Below are 21,319 nucleotides of genomic sequence, written 5' to 3'. Positions count from 1 at the left end.
GTGTATGTGTGTGCGTGCTGTCTGCTTCCAAGAGTGTATGTGTGTGTGTCTGCTTCCCAGAGAGAGCGTGTGAGTGTTTTACCCAGGTGGCCGCAGCTCAGGTGTGGGCCACCCACCCCACGGGGAGGCGGGACGAGCCGGGAGCAGCGGCTGGGCAAGTAGCGCGGACAGCTGCCCTGCATTGGGGCCGGGGCACGTCACAGCTCTTACCTGTCCCCGGAGGCGGCGCAGAGGGGCGAGGCGGAGCAGGACGGGGGCAGCCCCTCGCCGTCCTCCGGCGGCTGCTTCCTCCGCAGGCGCCAGGGGCTGAAGGGTGAGCGCTTCCTGGGCTGCCCCGCGGGAGAGCCGCCATGAGGCTCGGGGCGCGCGCGGCGCGGGGGGGACGGCGACTCCCGGCCCATGGTGTGCGGCGGCGGCTGGTCGGCGCCGCCGCGGTGCAGGAGCCTGCGGAGCCCTCCGCCCTGCTGCATGGCCGGGGCACGTCCTCGGGGCCAGCCGCCCTGCCGCGCTCTCCCTGGCGGGTCCGCAGCCGCGGCAGCTCCTTGAGCCTCGTGTCCCCGCACCCCCGCGTGGGTCGTGGCTTGTTGGCTCAAGCAGTTCCCTCCCTCCCGCGGTCCTTAATCCCTCCCCGCCGCCCCAGCAGGTTCCCCGTGTCTTGCACAGGAAGGGAGAGGCTCGCGTTCCCCATTAGCCACCCATTAGCCTCTTGTCCCCGGGCGCAGCCGCCCGCCCCGTCCCTCTGCTCTTCCCAGCAAACAGCCGGTCCGGGGCGCCCGGGGAGAGGGGACACGTCCACTTGCAGCCCTGCTCCGCCCCGAGTTTCACGGCGGCGGCCCTTGTAGTCAGGCAGCTGCTGAGGGAGTCTCTTGACTCCTTTGCATCTACCTCATCCCTGCTAAACATGGGGCAGGGTGTTTTGAAGCCTCCCTCAGAGGCTTTGGGTGTTGGCTGCAGCCCAGGCTGGAGGTTTTAGCTGAGGTGTGTGCCAGTGCACCTGCTGGGCCCGCAGCCCTGGCTAGAGGGTCTCACCCCTTGGTTCAGGTTCAGACCAATTGCCATTTTTAGGGCCAGGAAGGGATTTTACCTCATGGTCAGATTGGTTGAGGAGGGGGGAGTTGCCTTCCTCTGTAGCAGGGGGGCAGGGCCCTTTGCCTGGGACCTCTTGGGCATATGCAGGTTTCCCTCGCCAACCACGGTTTTGAATATCCACGCTTAATATTCTGTATACAATTTTGGCTACCACAGTATACCGATTTGAGTAACCATGGTTTACCGTGGGTGCGCATCAGCCTGCCACCTGCCATTTTCCTCATAAGCCTTTTGTCTTGCCAACCACGGTTTTGCCAACCACGGGAACTTTCAGGAACCTAACCCCAGCAGTTGGCAAGGGAAATCTATATTGCCAATGTCTCATAGAAGCAGGATGCTGGCTGCTGTGGTTCCCCTGCTTTTCCTGTGGCAGGTTAAGGTGTTAGGCATAGGCGACAGGTAGGGGGGTATGGGGGGGGGCAGGGTGGACACGTACCCTCTCTGAGATTGGTGGCCACCACTGGCTTCTGCGGGCAGTTGCCACTCGCCACCCCTTTCCTCCCTGCCACCACCACCAGCTTCTGCAAGCGGTTGCCACTTGCCGTGCCAATGCTGGTTTCTGCAGGCGGTCACCACTTGTCATCCCCCCCCGATGCTGCCACCAGCTTCTGCGGGCAGTCGCTGCTCACCACCCTGCCACTGACACGGCCGATGCTGCCGCCCACAAACTGTGACCCCCCCCAGTCACCCATGTTGTTAGGCCTGCGTTGTGTCAGTCTTCCGTAGAGTTGAGATTATGGATTGTATAGGATGGTTTGGATAAGGATGATCCTGCTCTGGCAGGGGGATGGACTAGATTAGCATTTCTCAACCTGTGGGTTGCAAGAATATATGAAAAGGTTTGAGAAGAAACTTTAAAAACGGATTCTCCTTTAAAGGAGAAACATGTGGGAAACTGTGGGTTTTCCCTAGCCAGCATGGGGGGCAGGGGGGCAGTGGGTTGGGAGTGAGAGGCACTGTCAGGGCCACTGTTTTCTACTTAAACTATTTACAGGGTCAGGATTGGCCATCAGTGTTTACAAATGGCTCCTGGTACAAAAAAGTTTGAGAACCACTGGACTAGATGACCTCTGGGGGTCTCTTCCAGCCCTACTTTTGTATGAGGATGACTCTTCATTTCACAGGCATTAACGACCCTCTCTTCTCTTGAATGGGCTTGATGTTCCACCAATCAAGCTAGCCTTTGTTTCTCAGTTCTGCTGTCTGTTCAGTACTCCTGATAGGGAAGCTTCTATTTCACAGCCCTGCAGATCATTTTTAACTCATTCTAAGGAAATTATGTTTGTTTTTGCTTCAATAGAACCCTAGGTCAGTAGCACAGCTTCTAGTTTATTATAACACGTGATGTTTCGTAGGTGGTGATGCACCTCACCCTCTGCGCCCCCTTTTTCAAAAATCTAGATTTGTCTGTGCCAGCTTCTTTTCTCTCAGTGACAAGCCTCTACCATCACTAGCCACTTGTGCCAAGAGTGGAGTTGTTGCATTAGAAAGCTACAAGTTTCAGTACTTAAACACAAGAGCAGCCACTTTATGCACCAGGGAAGATATCAAATGTCTTGCCAATTTACTGTGCATTAAACCAGATCTGCTTAAAACAGTGATTCTCAACCCTGGAGTATACCACCAGATCCTTTGAAGGGTGCCCTGAGGTGTGAGGAAATAAGCAAGGTATGAGGAGATAAGCAGATGAATTAAGCAGATAAGCACAGGCTTAGGCTTGCCCCTGCTTGGATGATTCTCCACCCCTACTGTTCAGCTTCTGTGCAAACAGGTAATAAGTGTAATATATAAATTAGTTTTTTAAATTGGATGCCACTCAATTCACAAAAGTTATGGAGGGGTGTCTCAAGTCCAATGAGGGGTGCCTTGAATCTAAAAAAGTTGAGAACTACTGGTTCAAAATAACCTGTTTCTTGGGTTCTTCAACAAAGTGAGCCAACTTTGACCCTAAAAGGGAATTGCAAAGCTTGGCAGTTATTGTGTACAGTTAATCAGTACCACCTTCAATTTATTTTGGCATCTACAGCCTTAAAAGAAATGTTCCCTCTAAGAAACAATTGCTTGCCTCATCTAGTGTTTTTTTTTCTCTTTGAAGCACAGACCAATTAGTACCTTCACATCAACAGGAGTTAGGCATGAATGCAAGCAGGCACAAGTTGCCCCACATATTAATAATGGAAAAGCTCATTTTAGGTCATCTTAACCACCTCTCAGGACAGAATTGTTCCCTATATTCTCAAGTGCACTGTCCATCCATTTTTAATTGATTCAAGTTTTGAGGTTTCTACTAATTCCACTTCTAAGTCAAGGCACCGTCTATACTAAGATTATAACCAAAGTATTCCATTACTGTGTGATAGTTAGGGCACCTGTATTTTAATATGACCTCAAATAAGATTCTTTAGCACAGTACTAATAATCCTGTTGTCTTACCCATAGTAAAACCCACAAAATATTAGAACACAGATGAGGCTAACTTTACCTGATGCGCGCGCGCGCGTGTGTGTGTGTGTGTGTGTTCGTGCGTGTGTGTGTGTGTGTGTTGGTATGCTAAAACTAATGTAGCAAGAGCTTCATAAACCACTGCTAAGAAAAGGTATCAGGCTAATCTGCCCTTTGCTCAATGTCATTCTACTTATAATTCATTTAACAGCTCTAATTCCTTCTTTTCTTTGATGAATGTAATACTTGCAGACAAATGTATTCTCCCTTTATCCAAGTGAAAACCAAAACACATATATAGCTCTTTAATCCTACTGCCATAAGTTCTTTAAATTTATCTTGTTCAACATCTTTATGGTACTGAGCTATAAAGAAATATACACTACGTTTAGTTCAAAGCACTGGGTATGATGTTTCTATTTCAAAATAAGATACAAGTTATGCCATCAGATACTTAGTATTCTAGTTTTCCTGGCTAATTGACAAATAATACACTTGAACCTTCTCATTTGTACAAATGAATGTGTGAGTTTTATGGGAGGGAGTACAAACATGGACATCATTACTGTAGACAGAGGGGGTTGTGAAAATAAGGCAGGGAAAGTCAAAATATAGAAGGAAGTTGGTCCAGCTAATCAATCATATCTATGTTACTCTTTCAGCCTAGGTATTTGTAGATCCAAACAGGATCTGCAAATAAAGTCATTTTCCTGAGTTGCACTTATTTGAATGTACTTGAGTATAGGCTAGCCTTCAGAAAGAGATTCCACACCCCCTGCTTTCACATTAACACAGGTGGTGTGTAGTAAATGTCAAGTGCCAAAATAGTCCATGGAAAAGAGCTGTGGCCTCAAGGAAATGCATGATGAGTGAGGAAACAAATTCCTGACCTCAACTTGCTCTAGTAATGTGGAGCTATTTACTTATGTCATCACAGTAGTTAAATATTTAAGCGTTATTTGCTTGATCAATTGGGTCCTCTGCAAAGCTCTAGTTTGTGACAGACTTGGCCTGGGTTTACATTATACATAGCCTGCTGAATGCCCATAACCCTGTCCCTCTGCAAGTCTGAGAATGCTATTTTCCATATTTCTGTTTTTCATATTTTGAAGAACTGCAGAGGACAGAGGGTTCAGACTCTCTTGTACAAACTCTGTGTGTTTAACAATCTGCCTGGCATAAACATAGCATTGTCATTGTGTCCTGCTGTGTACTGACTGAAAGAGCCAGCAGATTTATTGTTTTAATCAAATATTTGTTTTTATTAGCATCTTGTGCTAGATGCCATGAAACAAACAGGTAATATTGCCAAGGTATCTGGCCTTATAAAGACCTTACAATTCAAATAGACAAGACAAAATGACAGTAGCAAATAATGCAATATCATGATGTTGACTGTATGTATCTTGTTTTTCTCATTCTACCTCCCCTCCCTCCACTAAGTTTTCTCATGGCAACCTCCACTGTCATTACTAACAAGCTATCCAAGAGGAACAGGGATTTGGCTCTACATCTGGCAGAACCATTGAAAGTAGCAAATCAGGCTTTCAAATGACCTGCAAGATATGTAATATTAGGTCTTCCCATTATGTATATAGATATAGTAGGAAGCACAATATATATAATAATGTGTCCCCCACAAATATGAACTATAATCATCCATTGCACATCTTTTTTAACATTGGCTAAAAGTTTTTAAGATGTGTGCATAAAACTGATCCTATATGTACATGACCTGATTTTTAAATAAGAAATCATCTCAGTATAATGAGAACTATTGGTACACAACTTCTACAAAAAAAAAGCTATTGATCTTCAGATACCTAAGCATGGATGTAGAACCCTAATTTTAGTTGGAAAATGCATTATACTTTTCTTTTAAAAAGCACTTACTAAGTGATCTTCTATACCATGGCAGTCCTGGAAGTGCCAGTTATTTAAGAACTTTAAATGATGCTCAGGTTGTACTCTAGCAGGCTGGACATATACTTACCTAAACAAGTCAGTCTAGCTCAGGGGTTGGTAGTATTTTTGGGCATAAACACATGCAACCTCAACTTGTAAGATGTTGGTGTGCCAGGGACAGGCAGCAGGAGAGCTGTGAGGGGTCCGATCCTTGTTGTGGCAGCACAGCGCTGGCCCCTTCCCCACCATCCACCCTGAGGCATGTGTGCAAAGCAAAATGCCTTCACAAGCCATGTTTTGGCACCTGTGCTAGGGGTTGACTACCTCTTATCCAGCTTTTTGTCTAAAGAAATTTAATGTTGCAATAATTCTTTAATCTAAAAGAAAAAGATCATGCAAGTAACTATCTATCTTTTTCCACTTTAATTCAAATAAAATGGAAAAGACTGAATAGCTATTAGAATGTTCTCTCTTCTCAAAATGTTCGGATTAGAACTGACCACAATGTCATTATCCATTTATCATATCTGGCTGTCCAGACAATATTGCTCATTTGTCCAGCCGACAAACCACATACATATATCTATATACATTTACATGTATATATACATATATGCACACGCTCATACACACACTCACATATATACACACATACACACAAATAGATTAAGGCATAATTAATGCAATAATCATCAGACAAATTCCAGAACTGTAACAGGAACTGAATGATTTAGGTGTGAGCCAGCATGAATTATTCAATTGTTGCACCTCCATTACTATTATTTCAGAACAGAAACATTGTTCTGAATAACAAACTAAGATCTAACATTATGCAATATTTATGAAATTCCATTGATAAATAGATTTAAAACTGTATGGAAGAAATACTGGTTTTATTTGTCTAAGTACTCTGTACATTTATGCCACTTATAGATTCATAGATGTTAGAGTTGGAAGGGACTTCAGTAGCTCATTGAGTCCGACCCCCTGCCCTCGGCAGGAAAGAGCACTGAGGTCAGACATCCCCAACTAGGTGTTTGTTCAGTCTCCTCTTGAAGATCCCCAAGGTAAGGGAGAGCACTATCTTCCTTGGAAGCCCATTCCAGATTCTGGTAACCCTTACAGTAAAGAAGTTCTTTCTAACGTCCAACCTCAATCTGCTCTCCGTCAATTTGTGGCCATTGTTCCTAGTTACTCCAGGGGGTGCCCTAGTAAATAGAGCATCTCCTATTCCCTGCTGCCCTCCCCTGATGAATTTATAGGTAGCTACAAGATCACCTCTCAGCCTTCTCTTGCAAAGGCTGAAGAGATCTAGGTCCCTCAGTCTCTCCTTGTAGGGCCTTGCCTGCAGGCCTCTGGCCATACAGAATGGCCCTCCTCTGAATCCTTCCAAGATTCTCCGCACCCCCTCTTGAAGTGCGGCGCCCAAAACTGGATGCAATACTTCAACTGCGGCCTGACCAGTGCCGCATAGAGGGGGAGCATCACCTCCCTGAACCTGTTCATCATGCACCTGGTAATGCATGATAAAGTGCGATTAGCCTTGTTGATCTCTTTGTCATGTGGACGGCTCATGTTCATCTTGGATTCAACTGTGCTGCTAAGGTCATAAATTCACAGATTCCGGGGTCAGAAGGGACCTCAGTGGGCCATCTAGTCTGACCCCCTGCCCCGGCAGGCAAGAAAAGGGTCACCAAACCTGGGATCATGTGATCCCAGCCAGGTGCCTGTCCAGTCTCCTCTTGAAGACACCCAAGGATGTGGTGAGCACCACCTCCCTTGGAAGCCCATTCCAGATTCTGGCAACCCTGACCGTGAAGAACTTTTTTCTAATGTCCAGTCTAAACCTACTCTTCAATAGCTTATTGTCATTGTTCCTTGTTATTCCAGGGGGTGCCCTGGTAAACAGATCATTGCCTACTTTGTGTTGCTCCCCCCTTATGAATTTGTATGCCACCACAAGGTCCCCTCTCAACCTTCTCTTGGAGAGGCTGAAAAAGTTAAGGTCCTTTAGCCTTTCCTCATAGGGCCTTCCCTTCAGACCTCCAATCAGATGAGTGACTCTTCTTTGAACCCTCTCCAGGTTGTCCACATCCTGCTTGAACTGCAGCATCCAGAACTGGACACAGTACTCCAGCTGTGGCCTGACCAGTGCTGTGTAGAGAGGGAGAATCACCTCCCTGGATCTGTTTGTGAAGTCCCTATGGATGCACAACAAGGTGCAATTGGCTCTGCTGACTACTTCACCACACTGATGACCCATGTTCATCCTGGAGTCAATAGTGACTCCAAGATCTCTCTCTGCCTCAGTGATGCTGAGAAGGTCACCTCCCAGCCTATAGGTATGATGGCAGTTTTTCCTCCCTAGATGCAGCACCTTGCACTTGTCCTTATTGAATTGCATCCTGTTGCTCTCTGCCCACTTCCCCAACCTGTCTAGGTCAGCCTGGATCTGGTTCCTCCTCTCCAGGGTGTAAGCTTCACCCCATAATTTAGTATCATCTGTGAATTTGGACAGGGTGCTTCCCACCCGCTCATCCAGATCACTCATGAAGATGTTGAACAGCATCAGCCCCAAAACTGAGCCCTAAGGGACTCCGCTGCACACATCTTTCCAGGTTGACACTGACCCATCCACCACCACCCTCTAAGTGCAACCCCTGAGCCAGCTTGCTAGCCATTCTATCGTACAATCATCCATGACAAATCTCTTCAGTTTATTAATAAGGATGGTATGGGATACCGTGTCAAAGGCTTTCTTGAAGTCCAGATAGTTAACATCCACTTTGACTCCTGCATCTAAACATTTGGTGGCCTTGTCATAAAAAGAAACTAGGTTAGTCAAACAGGACCTGCCTGCTATAAACCCATGTTGGTTGCCCCTCTGCATCACATTAGCTAGTGGGCTCCCACAGATGTGTTCCTTGACAATTTTTTCTAGGATTTTCCCTGGGATAGAGGTAAGGCTGACTGGTCTATAGTTCCCCAGATCCTCCTTCCTCGCCTTCTTAAAGATTGGGACAACATCGGCTCTCTTACAATCCTCCGGGACCTGACCCGAGCACCATGAGTGCTCTAATTCCTTCATTACCCATGGGTGGAGTCCCTCTGGTCCCAGTGATCTGAACATGTCCAGTCCCTCCAAGGGTCCTTTTACTGTATCAGCACTGAGACCATTGGTTGGCTGATGTTCCCCTTGTTGATGTCCGTGATGCATATTGAGGGTTCGTGTAGATTCCTATTTAAGAAGACAGAGACAAAATACTTATTGAAGAGCTCATCACCCAACCTGGAAGTGTGTTGGTGGTTCTTTTTGCCAGGTGTAGCATTTTGCACTTGTCTTAGTTGAACTGCATCCTATTTCGTTCTGCACATTTGTCCAACCTGTCCAGATCTGCCTGGATCTGTTCCCCACCCTCTGCTGTGTTAACTTTGCCCCATAATTTGGTATCATCTGCGAACTTGGACAGGGTACACTCCACACCCTCATCCAAGTCACTGATGAAGACTTTGAATAGCACCGGTCCAAGGACCAAGCCTTGTGGGACTCACTGCCCACATCTTTCCAGGTTAATAATGTCCCATCCACCACCACTCTCTGGGTGCGACCCCTAAGCCAATTTGCCACCCACCTGATTGTATAATCATCCATCACAACCTCTAAGTTTATTTATGAGACCAGAATGTGATACCTTATCGAAGGCCTTCTTAAAGTCCAGGGAGATGACATCTACCTTGACTCCAGTGTCTAAGCATTTTGTGACCTGGTCATAAAAAGAAACAAGGCTAGTGAGGCAGGATCTACCTGCAGTGAGCTCATGCTGATTTCCTTTCAGCATTATTTCTCCTGCTGGACTCCCACAAATGTGATCCTTAATGATTTTTTCCAGAGTTTTTCCAAGGATAGAGGTGAGACTAGCCTGTAGTTTCCTGGTTCCTCCCTGCTCCCCTTCTGAAAAATAGGGACCACATTGGCCATTTTCCAGTCCTCTGGGACCTGACTGGAGCACCATGAGTGCTTGAACAGCCATGCCAGCAACTCTGCTATGACATTGGCTAATTTCTTCAGCACCCTTGGATGAAATTCATCTGGGCCTGCTGATTTGAACACATCCGGCCCCTCCAAGTGCCCCTTCACTAAGTCTGAGCTAACAGTGGTGGGCTGGTGTCTCTCCTGTGTCTATCTATGATCCAATTGGGAGATTTGTCTTGGTCTGTGTCTAGGAATACAGATGCAAATAACTCATTGAAGAGTTCAGCTTTGTTCCCACTCTGTCACCAATTGCCCTAGTTTGTCCTGTAGGGGTCCTATGCTATCCTGCACCTTCCTTTTGCTACCTATATACCTAAACATAACTAAAAAACCTAAATTTTTGTTGCCGGCCTAAGTTCAAATCCTGCTTTCACCTTCCTAACTGATTCCCTGCAAGTACAAGCCAGGGAGGTATACTCTAGGCCTGTGCGAGTAGGCAGCTATTCAATTCGGCTTCAGATCCGTCCACTTCAGATGGCAGGGATCTGATCCGGAACTCCGGATCAGTTTCCCACTTTGATCCGGCCGAAGCAGCTCTGAAGCTTCAGAGCCACCTTGGAGATCTGGCCATAGGGTATAATGGCCTTGTGGCCTCAGCAGGGGCCACCACCCCTGCAGTTTTTAGCCCGTTGCCCCTTAACATGCACAGGGTCATCTAAGTCACGAGTTTTGCCTGTCAGCAGCTTGAGGTGCAGCTCCTCACAAACCTCTGCACCTATCACCTTGAAACTTGGCAGGCTTCATGGCCTCAGCAGGGGCTACCACCCCTGCCGTTTTCACCCCCCTGTGGTGTAACACACACACGACATGAGTTTTGCTTTCAAGAATTTGGGGTGCAGTGTCCCCCAAACCCCTTTACCTATCTTCTTGAAACTTGGCAGGCTTCATGCTCCCAGCAGAGGCTATCACCTCTGCAAGTTTCACCCAAATCAGACAAAAAACAACAAAGGTATAGATATTTAATTGATTCCCCGTTATACCCTATGGCCAGATCTCCGAAGCGGCTCCGAAGCTTTTCCAAAGCGGTTCGGAAGCTCCGAACTGCTTCGGAAAGCCTAAAAAAGCCAGTGTTTTGATCCGGACATGCTGGTTTGGCATCCAAACCTTCCAAATCTTCTCCAGATCTGAAGCACGGTCTGAAGCCTCGCACGGCCGTAGTATACACCTCCTTGGTAGCTACCCTGTTTCCACATCCTGTATACCTCTTTCTTTGCCCTTAGGCTTTCCTGGACTTCCCTGTTCAGCCAAGAAGGCTTCTTGGCACTTTTGCCCCCTTTTATGCACAATAGGATTGTCTCCTTCTGTGCCCGTAGGATCGCTCCCTTGAGGAATGACTACCCTTCCTGGACCCCCATTTCGCCAATGCTCTTGAGCTTTAATGCCTCACTAACTAATCTCCTGAGCGCACTGAAGTTAGTCTTTCTGAAGTCTAGCACTTCAGCCCTGCTGGTTAGCTTACCCACCCTTCACCAGAAAGTGAATTCGATCAATCGATGGTCATTATCCCCTAGGTTACCTTCTACCTGCAGATTCCCCACCAGGTCATCCCTTGTAGCTAACACCAAGCCCAGTAAGGTGTTTCCCCTAGTGGGACTGTAAACCTCCTGCGTTAGATGGAGGCCCTGTATGCAGGTTAAGAACCTACTTAGATTTGGCTGACTGCTCCTCCCAGCAGATGTCAGGGTAGTTTAGGTCACCCATGACACTTATAAATAAATAATCATAAATTACCATTTGGGTTTACTACAAAACATCCTATTGCTACTTAATTTTAAAATTAAAGTATTTTAAAAATGTGCCAAAAAAACCCCTTAGAATCACATGAAATCCCTCCCCACAGACTCTGGTGACATTCAGCAGATCTTGTCCGGTTGATGTGGTCTGTGGCTCCCCCACTCCACTCCACTCCACTCCACTCCACTCCACTCCACTCCACATGTGACAGAAGCAGGAGTCACAGCTGGAGGTAAGGAGAGCAGAACAGCCCTGCTGGCCCAGGCCCTGGACAGCATGTGTAGCTTCCAGCAGTGCTGTTCCTGGTGTGTCTACAGTCAGCCAGGTGTTGCTTTGCTCCCTTTGCCTGCAGGAGTGGCTCCTTCTCCCACTCCTGCCTGTGTTGTGCTGCTCCACGAGAGCGGGAAGGTGGGGCACAGGAGAGAGGTTCCCACTGGAGGTGCGGGGAGCAGAGCAGCACCAGGAAAAGCCCTGCCGGAAGCTGTGTAACCCGGGTGGTACTCCAAGAGGTATCCCCTCTCCAATTGAAGGCATCACAGCAGATGCACAAGCGCTCCCCCTATAGAGCACAGCCAGACCACCAATGGGGACTTAACCATATACTTTTTAATGAGAGAACAATACTGGGAACATAACCAGTATAAATCAGGGGGTATAGGGGACATTACAATGCCCCAAGGGGGCAGGATTCAACAAAGGTTAGACGCTTACAATAATAGACATATTCATCCAGTTGACAAAAGACAGGGTTAACCAAAATGTAAAACAAAAACAGCAGAACAAACAATACTGGTTGGTGAAATATAAAAGGCACAAAATACAAAATGTCAAATGACAGGAATATAGGGCTTAGGTACCTGGAGGGGGAGAAAGGGGGAAAACACAAGGGCCCCTTTCTACTGCAAGAAGAATTTCTCCTTGTTAGCTCACTCACCCCAAGCCACTACAGCTGGGACTTGTACTCAGAGCTCCCACATGTTAGACAGAAGCTCTACCATACAGGCACTAGTACTAGTACTACGCCAGGCTGCTAGGGGTCTTGACCTTCCAGGAGCTCCAGCCTCATGTCGAGCTGCCTGGCCTCTTACTGGAGGAGCTGGAAACAGAGCTAGGAACCTCTCAGGTCACTGCTCAGATCCTTGCTGGAGCGGGGCAGCCTCTCCTGCCGGCCACAGACTCTCATAGGCGATCCTGGAGCCCAGTGGGAAGCCACTCCTGCCGGCCACACGCCACGCTGCTGAGGGTCCAACTGCTGCCTGCAGGTCCCACTCTTTCAGGTTCTTCTGGGGCAACTGCTCCTGCCCCGCTGGCCCAGCTCTTGCCAGCTCTTTGAAGCTCCTTCCTTGTGGTCCCTTGCTAGTCTCTTCTGAGTCTCTCCTGGTGACCCACGGGGCCAATCAGGGGACATGGAGGGTGAGTCTCTGGGGCCTGATTGGTGAGGAAAGGGAATCCCAAGTCCTCCAATCATCTTTTACTCTTTCAAAACCCCTGGGCCAAATCATTACCAGATTGGTGAGGAAAGGGAATCCTAAGCCCTCCAATCATCTTTTGCCCTTTCAAAACCCCTGAGCTAAGTCACTGCCAGCTAGCCCGTCACATCTGCAAGCACTAGTTGGGGCCTGGGCCAGCAGGCATGGGCTGCCCCAGCAGGAATGGGTGGGGCTTGGCCCCATGCCAAGCACCATGGGCCGGATCCAGTCAGTTGGCAGGCCAGATCTGGCCCATAGGCCAGGTTTTGCTGTAGACCTACCTAGGGAAAACTGGCATGTAAGCAATGGTAATTTTGTCTGAGTAAGGGCTTTCACCAGAAATAACCTCATAAATTGGGTGTCAGATAATAAAGAGGACATGCTAAAACAAATCCAGCATATTTTCTTATTCCACTTTGGTTCTGTAAAATGCAAAGTTTTTATTGAAGCCCTTTTGTTGTACAAATAGACACCCAGCTTGGAACCCCTCAGATCTGATATAAACTATATCTCAAAGAAACACTCTTTCTGCTACCTACATGAAGTTCTCGCATTGGTTTCTCATCTCTTAATGTGGAATAAAGAATAATTAAACAAATAATGCATGGAGCTTCATAAATGTAATGCATATATAAACAGTGCATTTTGAAGGTGTCGAAATGTGGCTTGTGGCCTATATGCCTACCATGAAATTCTAGCATCCAGTGAAGTGAATTGTTGCTAGTGAAAGCTCATGAATCTCTGATCCAGTTAATCTATAAGACAGAACAATACTAAGCCTTCTGCATGCTAATCTAGAGCGGTGGGGACCAATTTGTTCTGGCAAGTGTGGCACAAATTAGCCCCACATTCTTCCCAAGTGCCACTCCAAATGACTTTCCCTACCCAAACAGCTGCTCTGTATTCTGCTTCCTGCCCTATCTGTCACTGTGTTGCCTGCCCCTTCCTTGATCTGTCATGTACCATACACAGAGACTGCCTGTGCCACTTCCAGCATACATGCCACAGGTCAGCCTCCCCTGTTCTACAGCACAGATGACAGTTGTTTTAATAGAGGTGCAACCCACAGAGACTATTACCACCAACATTCAACACTTCATCTTTATACTTAGTGGGAGTACTTGGCTCAATTTTATGCAGATGAGAGACAGCCCTTGAGGTCCAGGCAGGATGCCAAATAGATTTCAGTTGGGCAATGTTTGGGAGTTCCTGGCATACATTATTTTATTCTAGCAAGTTTGTAAAGCAAACAGAACTGATTGAACTTTTTTCCTTTTCCTCCTGTCAGTTCATGTCAAGACAATACCCACAAGAAAGTCTCCTTCAACTATCTTTTTTTGTGTCACACATCTAGCTCCTTTGACAGTGCATAGCCCTTCTGTTGACCCCATGTGTAGGGTTACATTTGATTTTCTGTACATTTTAAAATTGCTCCAGAAACTGTCAATGCTTAGAATTATTTGGTTATCATAAATTGTTAATATTTACTGTCTATAGACTGCACATGATCTTTAACTGAGTAATATACAGGTGTTGCTTATTACAGTCTGCCTACTTAATACCAAAACTTATTAGCCAGGGCACTTTTGGCAACTGGAACTTTCTGATGAGCCTGTCCTTTCTGAAGATGAAAATGAAATCAGCAAAGTTGAAGCCTTTTGTTTATCAGTTCTCTAATGCTCAGACCTGGAATCTTCATTTGAGTCTATTTGTGTCCAACAATTGTATAACCCCTATTCCCCAAGAACAGTAATTAGTACAAAGAAATGAAAATAAATGTATATGCTGCAGTCAATTCACAAATTGAAGAAACACATGTATAATATGCAATAATATAGCTGAAATAAGTGGAGCTCCGCAGTGGCTTAGTAGTCTGTACAGACAGATTTCTTTCTGGGATCAAAACATATATTAGTGTTGGATGTATGAAATCTAATATTGTAATTGTTTTCATATTGAAGTACAGGTGCTTAATTAGACTGTAATGGTATATTGATATGAAAAAGCAAACTGCATGCAATATTTTCAAATAATTTTTCATAGCAAATGTAGACATGATGTGATATGACATGACATTCCCCTGCTTTGTTTTACTGTTCACTGTTTTGTTTTACATTTTTAATATCATCATTACTATGTAAACTGGTAGAAAGGATATTGTATGCTTTTAGCCAGAGACGACCCGAGCAGGGTGCGGGGCACTTGGCAAATCAGCCTGTGTGGGGCCCTGCCCCCGGACGCGAGGAAGCCACTGGCAGATTTGGTGGCAGGGGGGAGTGGGGCGTGCTGAGTGGCTGGATATGAAGCTGGAGGTAGGGCAGAGTCACTGTGGCTGCTTTGCCTGGCTCTGCGGGGCCCCCCAAAGTGCAGGGCCTGGGGCACTTGCCCCAATTCATCCCCCCTCCCCCCCGGGACAGCCTTGCTTTTAGCAAAAGTTACAGATGTTATTTTATTACAAATATTTTTATTGTTCATGCTACTGTATTGTTTTAGTGAAAGCTGTAAATAAACTACTATTATTGCTATATAATATTTATGAAGAACTAGTGCCCTGTTGTCTAAGTTTGAACTCATTTAAAAAAAACAGTTTAAGTTTGAAAATGTTCATGATTCTTTACAAGCCAAAGGAGTTTAAGTTTATATTATTTGTTAATCAAATTATAGTTAAAATTTAAAGGTGAAGCATGTCTTGCATTCCATAACTTGTCTAACTGTATTATGCAGTTAGTCTGATAAAAGGTATTACCCTAAGAAATCCTTACCTCAGACAAAATTTGATTTTTTATTTGTGGGTGGTCAGCAATCAAAATGGCTTGTTTTAGGACTTCAGATTCTCTCTATTTTAAAGAAGTAACGTGGCAGCTTTTCTGAAACGCTAAAACATTAACTTTGATTTTTAGTTTAACTTTGTTTAAAATTCTGTTACAAATATACTGCTTTATCTTCAGTGGCTACAATAATATTTGCTCTGGTGCTGTGGCACATTTGCCTCTGCCACACAGCTCCCAGTCCCTGGCTATGACCCTCTGCCAAGCACTGCTGGCTGCTGTGCGGGGCGGCCACACAGGGACTCCTGTGCTGTTAGCACCACTGTCCACCAGATAGTGGGATCGTTAAAGCACAATTAATCCTTAAATGGATGTGAAATATGAAAACACACTAAAGACTGACTTTATTGATACAACAAATGTTATCTTAGCAGTTTCTATATACAGAGAGAGAAAAAACACTTAGTACAATGATCTCACTTAATCCCAGATGTTACTTTGCTCAACAGAAAATGTGGCCAATCAGTTCCTGGAAGCAAAGGGTGTGTCATTGGCTGGGATGGTCCAGACAGGTGTTGAAAGCTGGATTTATGACGACACATAATTAACTTCCTTGCTGCCCCCTTTTATGCTTTTCTTTAACTTCACTCCTCTGATGACTCTTCACTTCCAATTGATGTTCCTTCAGTCAGCATACTGTCCATATTTTATCCTGTCAGCATATTCTTTTGTTCAACAGACACATCACATGCACACCTCCTAATTTGGTCCTTTATGGGTATCTTAATCTGGGCATTGTTCATTGGTTTCCTCTTATCACCTTTCATTAACATACGCAAACATTTCATCCCTCTGATTCAGCCAGTTAGTGCCAAATTGAGTTAATCTGAGCTGGTAACAAGGCTATTACTATGTTATGTTAGAAAAACCTCTCACAGTGATAGAAAAGAAAAGAAACATCATATGAGTAAACCCAAGGCCATAAACTGCCTGCAAGAGGCTATAATATGAGAACAACTCAAGGCCAGGTGATATTGCAGACACCAGCAAAATAAGAAGTCCAAATAATAATGAGGCTATACAAAGACGTAAGCAATGATTAAATAAGGCTAAAGAAAAGTTTAAATAATACTGTAATTCACCACTCAGGTAGGTACAACCTTAAGCATAAATATTACAAGCTACCCTAACAGCGGAAGGGAGGGGGGTGGGGCCCAGAGGGCCAGTGCAGGACACTATATCCTCATCATCCTCCCTGTCAAGGCCCAGCCTCTTCCCTGCCTCTCCTGCCCCACTCTGCCTGGCCCTTCCACACTCCCCTGGCCCTGGATTGCCCCACCACAGCATGCAGAGATGGGGGTCACAGTGCAGAACTTTATTGAGTAGTGTGTGTCCCCACAGCTGGGTGGGCATGGGTCTCTCACATGCTGAGGAAGGCATTGATGCTGGTAGCAATGCCCTCCTCAGCAGCAGGGGGCAGAGACATGTAGTGCTGCCAAAGATGGCCCTCCAGGCAGTGGTATAGATTGCGGGGTAGCTCAGGGTCCCAACTCAGGAGTGCAGGTATGCCCAGGGCACCAGGAGGATCAGCAGCAGCAGGGCATCGTGTCTCAGGTATCCCTCTGCCTGCACAAACCACTCATTGCACACCACCCAAGGCACAGAGTACTCCATGGTTCTCATCCATGTGGGAACAAATGACTCGGCCAGAGGCAACCCAGACCTCATCGTAAAGGACTTCAAGGCCCTGGGGGACAAGCTCAAGGAGACGGGAGCACAGGTGGTATTCTCCTCTTCCTTCGGTGAGTAGGCATGGACGGCGACATGAGGCCTGCATTGGCAAGGTCAACTGGCGGTTATGGAGCTGGTGCCGCCAGGCAGGCCTTGGGTTCCTGGATAATGACCCACACTTTCGTGCAGGGGACTTGCTTGGGTGGGATGGGCTACACCTCTCTCCTAAAGGCAAGCATGTCTTCTCTTCCAGGTTGGCCGATCTTGTGCGGCATGCTTTAAACCAGCTTCGCCAGGGGATGGGGCCACAGGAAGACATGAGGACACCTCCCAACCAAGACAGGTGACATACACAAGGAGTACCCAGGTAAGCAGCAGGGGTCCATATAGTCTTGAGAATTGGGGGGTAGTATACATACCAATTAAAGACCTTAAATGCCTCTACACCAATGCTTGTAGTATGGGGAATAAGCAGGTGGAACTTGCCCTCCGGATAGGTAGTTCAAACCTGGACATAGTAGGGCTCACAGAAAGCTGGTGGGATTCATCCCACAACTGGGTGGTCAACATTAGGGGCTATAGGCTATACAGGCAGGATAGAACAGGGAGGAAAGGAGGGGGTTTGGCACTCTATGTCACAGAGCAATACACATCCTCAACTAACAGGATGGGGTCAGAGGAGGGGCAGGCTGAAGTGCTCTGGGTCAGGATACAGGGGGGTCATGGGGAAAGGGACTTAATGGTGGGGGTCTACTACAGACCTCCCAACCAAGGGGAAGAGCTGGACCACAAATTCTAGGGTCAGCTTGCGGAGGCACTTAAGGCAAGGGATGTAGTTGTCATGGGTGATCTAAATTACCCGGACATCTGTTGGGAGAAGCAGTCAGCTAGGTCTGACCGCTCACGGAGGTTCCTGGCTGAGATACAGGACCTCCACTTAACCCAAGAGGTGCACAGTCCTACCAGGGGGAATGCCCTGCTGGACCTGGTCCTGGCCACAGGTGACGACCTGGTGAGGGGACTCCAGGTCCTCGACCACCTGGGCGATAGCAATCATCACTTGCTGGAATTCACCATCCAGTGCAGGGTGTCAAGGACCTGCAGCAAGGCAGTATCCTTAGACTTTAAGAGGGCCAACTTCAATGAGCTGAGAAGATTAGTGGGGGAGGCACTAGGGTCCTGGAGAGTAGGGGAACTGGGTGCCCAAGATGAGTGGTCATTCCTTAAGGAGATGATACTCAGAGGCAAAGGGGCAACAATCCCAACAAGAAGCAAAGGGGGTAAGAGTGCCCAAAAGCCTCACCAAATGCATTCGTGAATGCCTGATTGCCAAAAAGGAGGCGTACACCCAGTGGAAGGAAGGGTCTATCACCAAAGAGGAGTATACCTACACTGCTCGGGTCTGTAGGGGGGCTGTTAGGAAAGCTAAGGCAGATACGGAACTAGGGCTAGCATCATGGATCAAAGATAACAAGAAGTCCTTTTTTAAATACATAGGGAGAATTAAGAAGGCCCTGGGTAATGGGGGGCCCCTGCAGGATACGCTTGGCAATCTGGTGGCTGCACCAGAGGAGAAAGCAGACCTCTTTAACGATTTCTTCGCCTCTATTTTCTTGTGCAGGGACTGGGACTCCCCTACCAAGATTCAGGACGGACTTGGGAAAAACTCCGCCAAGCCTAGGGTCAGGGAAGACTGGGTTAGTGAACTTCTGGAGGGGTTGGAAGTGTTCAAATCAGCAGGTCCAGATGCTCTCCACCCCAGTGTTGAGGGAATTGGCAGGGGTTATCGCGGCGCCCCTGGCACGGCTTTATGAGCACTTGTGGTGCTCTGGCCAGGTGCCGGATGACTGGAAGAGGGCCAATGTGGTCCCCATCTTTAAAAAAGGGAAGAGGGAGGACCCGGGCAACTATAGGCCCGTTAGTCTTACTTCAATCCTGGGGAATCTCTTTGAGAAGATTATCAAGGAGCACATCTGTGATGGGCCAGCAGCGGGGATGATGCTCAAGGGCAACCAGCATGGTTTCATTAGGGGCAGGTCCTGTCAGACGAACTTGACTGCCTTCTACGATCAGGTCACAAAATCCCTGGATGCAGGTGTCGCGGTGGATGTAGTCTTTCTGGACTTCAAGAAGGCCTTTGACACTGTCTCCCACCCCATTCTTATTAAAAAGCTAGGTGACTGTGGCATTGATGCCTACACAGTCAGATGAATTGCAAATTGGCTGAGGGTGGTGGTGGTGGTGGTCATTTTTGACCTGGAGGGAAGTGGGCAGTGGGGTCCCCCAGGGCTCAGTACTTGGGCCCGCACTGTTCAATTTCTTTATTAGAGACTTGGGTGATGGGGTGAAGAGCAGCCTGTTTAAATTCACAGACGACACCAAGATTTGGGGTAAGGTGGGCACATGAGAAGGGAAGGACAGATTACAGCAGGACCTGGACAGGTTACAGGGGTGGGCAAATGAAAATAGGATGGGATCCAATACTGACAAGTACAGGGTGCTGCACTTGGGCAGTAGGAACCAGCAGCATACCTATAGGTTGGGGAACTCCCTTCTCAAAAGCATGGTGGCAGAAAGAGATCTTGGAGTCATTACTGACTCCAAGATGAACATGGGCCACCAATGTGAGAACACAGTCAGTAGGGCTAACCGTACCTTGTCCTGAATCCACAGATGCATCATAAGCAGGGCCAAGGAGGTGATCCTCCCGTTATATGCAACAGTGGTCAAGCTGTAGCTGGAGTACTGCATCCAGTTCTGGGCGCCGCACTTCAGCAGGGATGTGGACAGCATTGAGAGGGTCCAAAGGAGGGCCACTTGCATGATCCAGGGACAGCAGGGCAGACCCTATGAAGAGAGGCTACGGGACCTTAACTTGTTCAGCCTTTGCAAGAGAAGGCTGAGGGGGGACCTGGTGGCCATGTATAAACTTACTAGGGGGGACCAGCAGGATTTGGGAGAGATCTTGTTCTCCCAAGTGCCTCCTGGAGTAACAAGGAATAATGGCCATAAGTTGCTAGAGAGTAGGTTTAGACTAGACATTAGAAGGCGCTACTTCACGGTCAGGGTGGCTAGGATATGGAACCAACTTCCAAGGGAAGTGGTGATGGCTCCTACCCTGGGGGTCTTTAAGAGGAGGCTCGACGTTTACCTGGCTGGGGTCATTAGAGCCCAGTTTTCTCTCCTGCCCAGGGCAGGGGGTCAGACTAGAAGATCTACAAGGTCCCTTCTGACCCTACATCTATGAATCTATGAATCTATGTGCAGCAGGGGCATGCCTCGGGCAGAGCAGCGGCATGGGGGAGGCTGGCCCAGAGGCACCTCCCTGGAGAGAGACCCCTTGTGGGGAGGGAAGGGGCATGGCCAACCCATCACTCCAGTTGTCTGGGAGCTCCATATACCCTGATCCTGGGTGTGTCAGTGCAGCAAAGTGGTTGGCCTGCAGGGAGCAGGGTCTGGAGCTGTGGCACCAGGTGCTGCCAGCACCCTGGCCTGTCCTGGCCTGCCCTGGGAAGGGGGCAAAGGAGGCAGAGTGCCTGCAGCCAGCACCCCATGGGTGCACCTCAAGGCCACACCTCTGAGGACCTGGAGGTGCCAGACACGGCACCACCAGGGGATTCTGGCCATGCCCCCCAGGCAACCAGAGGGGGAGCCACCTGCCCCAGAGCAGCACCAGCCGCCATCAGCCAGAGACAAGCTGCTGTGGCTTCTGTGGTTGCTGCCACCCTCAGAACTGTGCAGGAATGGGCCAAGGCCAGGGTGCTGGGCACTTGCCCCTGGGCTCTGCCCCCTGCCCCCCCCCCCCCCCTGCCAGGATCAAAAGACTAAGACTGATGTAAATAGTTTGCACTTTGGGAAGTGAGCTTTTTATTGGTGGTGGGTGGGAAGAGTGGTGAAGGGGCACTATGTGTTGGTGAGGGAGTGGGGAGGGAACTCTATTTGTTGAGGGGGAAAAGGGGAGGAGTGGGGCTGGGGGTTATAAGAGGAATAAAGTTTTTCTGTTTCACCCACATGCATGTCCTGAAGGGATGCTAGGGTGGACAAGGGATAAGGGCGGTGTGGGCAGTGGGGCAGGTGGGCTGGAGCAGGGAGTGCCAGAGGAGGTTGACCAGGGCCTCCCACAGCCAATTCCCTGGCCCCTGCTGATG

At 47.8% G+C, this 21,319-nt stretch overlaps 1 protein-coding gene and 1 long non-coding RNA gene across 2 annotated transcripts in view; one reads left to right on the top strand and one right to left on the bottom strand.

Moving 5' to 3' along the window:
* The window catches only part of CRYBG1 (crystallin beta-gamma domain containing 1), a 146,454-nt gene extending 146,011 nt beyond the window's left edge, over nucleotides 1–443 (bottom strand). The window contains exon 1 of the mRNA XM_014605838.3: nucleotides 211–443. Coding sequence (XP_014461324.2) covers nucleotides 211–401 — 191 coding nt within the window. The 5' untranslated portion in view covers nucleotides 402–443. The remainder of the gene's footprint in view (nucleotides 1–210) is intronic.
* On the top strand, nucleotides 236–21,088 carry LOC132252129 (uncharacterized). The gene is made up of 3 exons (XR_009463909.1): nucleotides 236–313; nucleotides 17,425–17,538; nucleotides 18,793–21,088. It is a non-coding gene; the product is annotated as an uncharacterized LOC132252129 (long non-coding RNA).
* The last annotated feature ends 231 nt before the right edge of the window (nucleotides 21,089–21,319 follow it).

Source organism: Alligator mississippiensis, chromosome 1 (genome assembly GCF_030867095.1).
Source record: "Alligator mississippiensis isolate rAllMis1 chromosome 1, rAllMis1, whole genome shotgun sequence".
In the NCBI taxonomy this organism is placed as follows: Eukaryota; Metazoa; Chordata; order Crocodylia; family Alligatoridae; genus Alligator; species Alligator mississippiensis.
The sequence above is the reverse complement of the archived record's forward strand: the minus strand, read 5'-3'. Positions and strand labels throughout refer to the sequence as shown.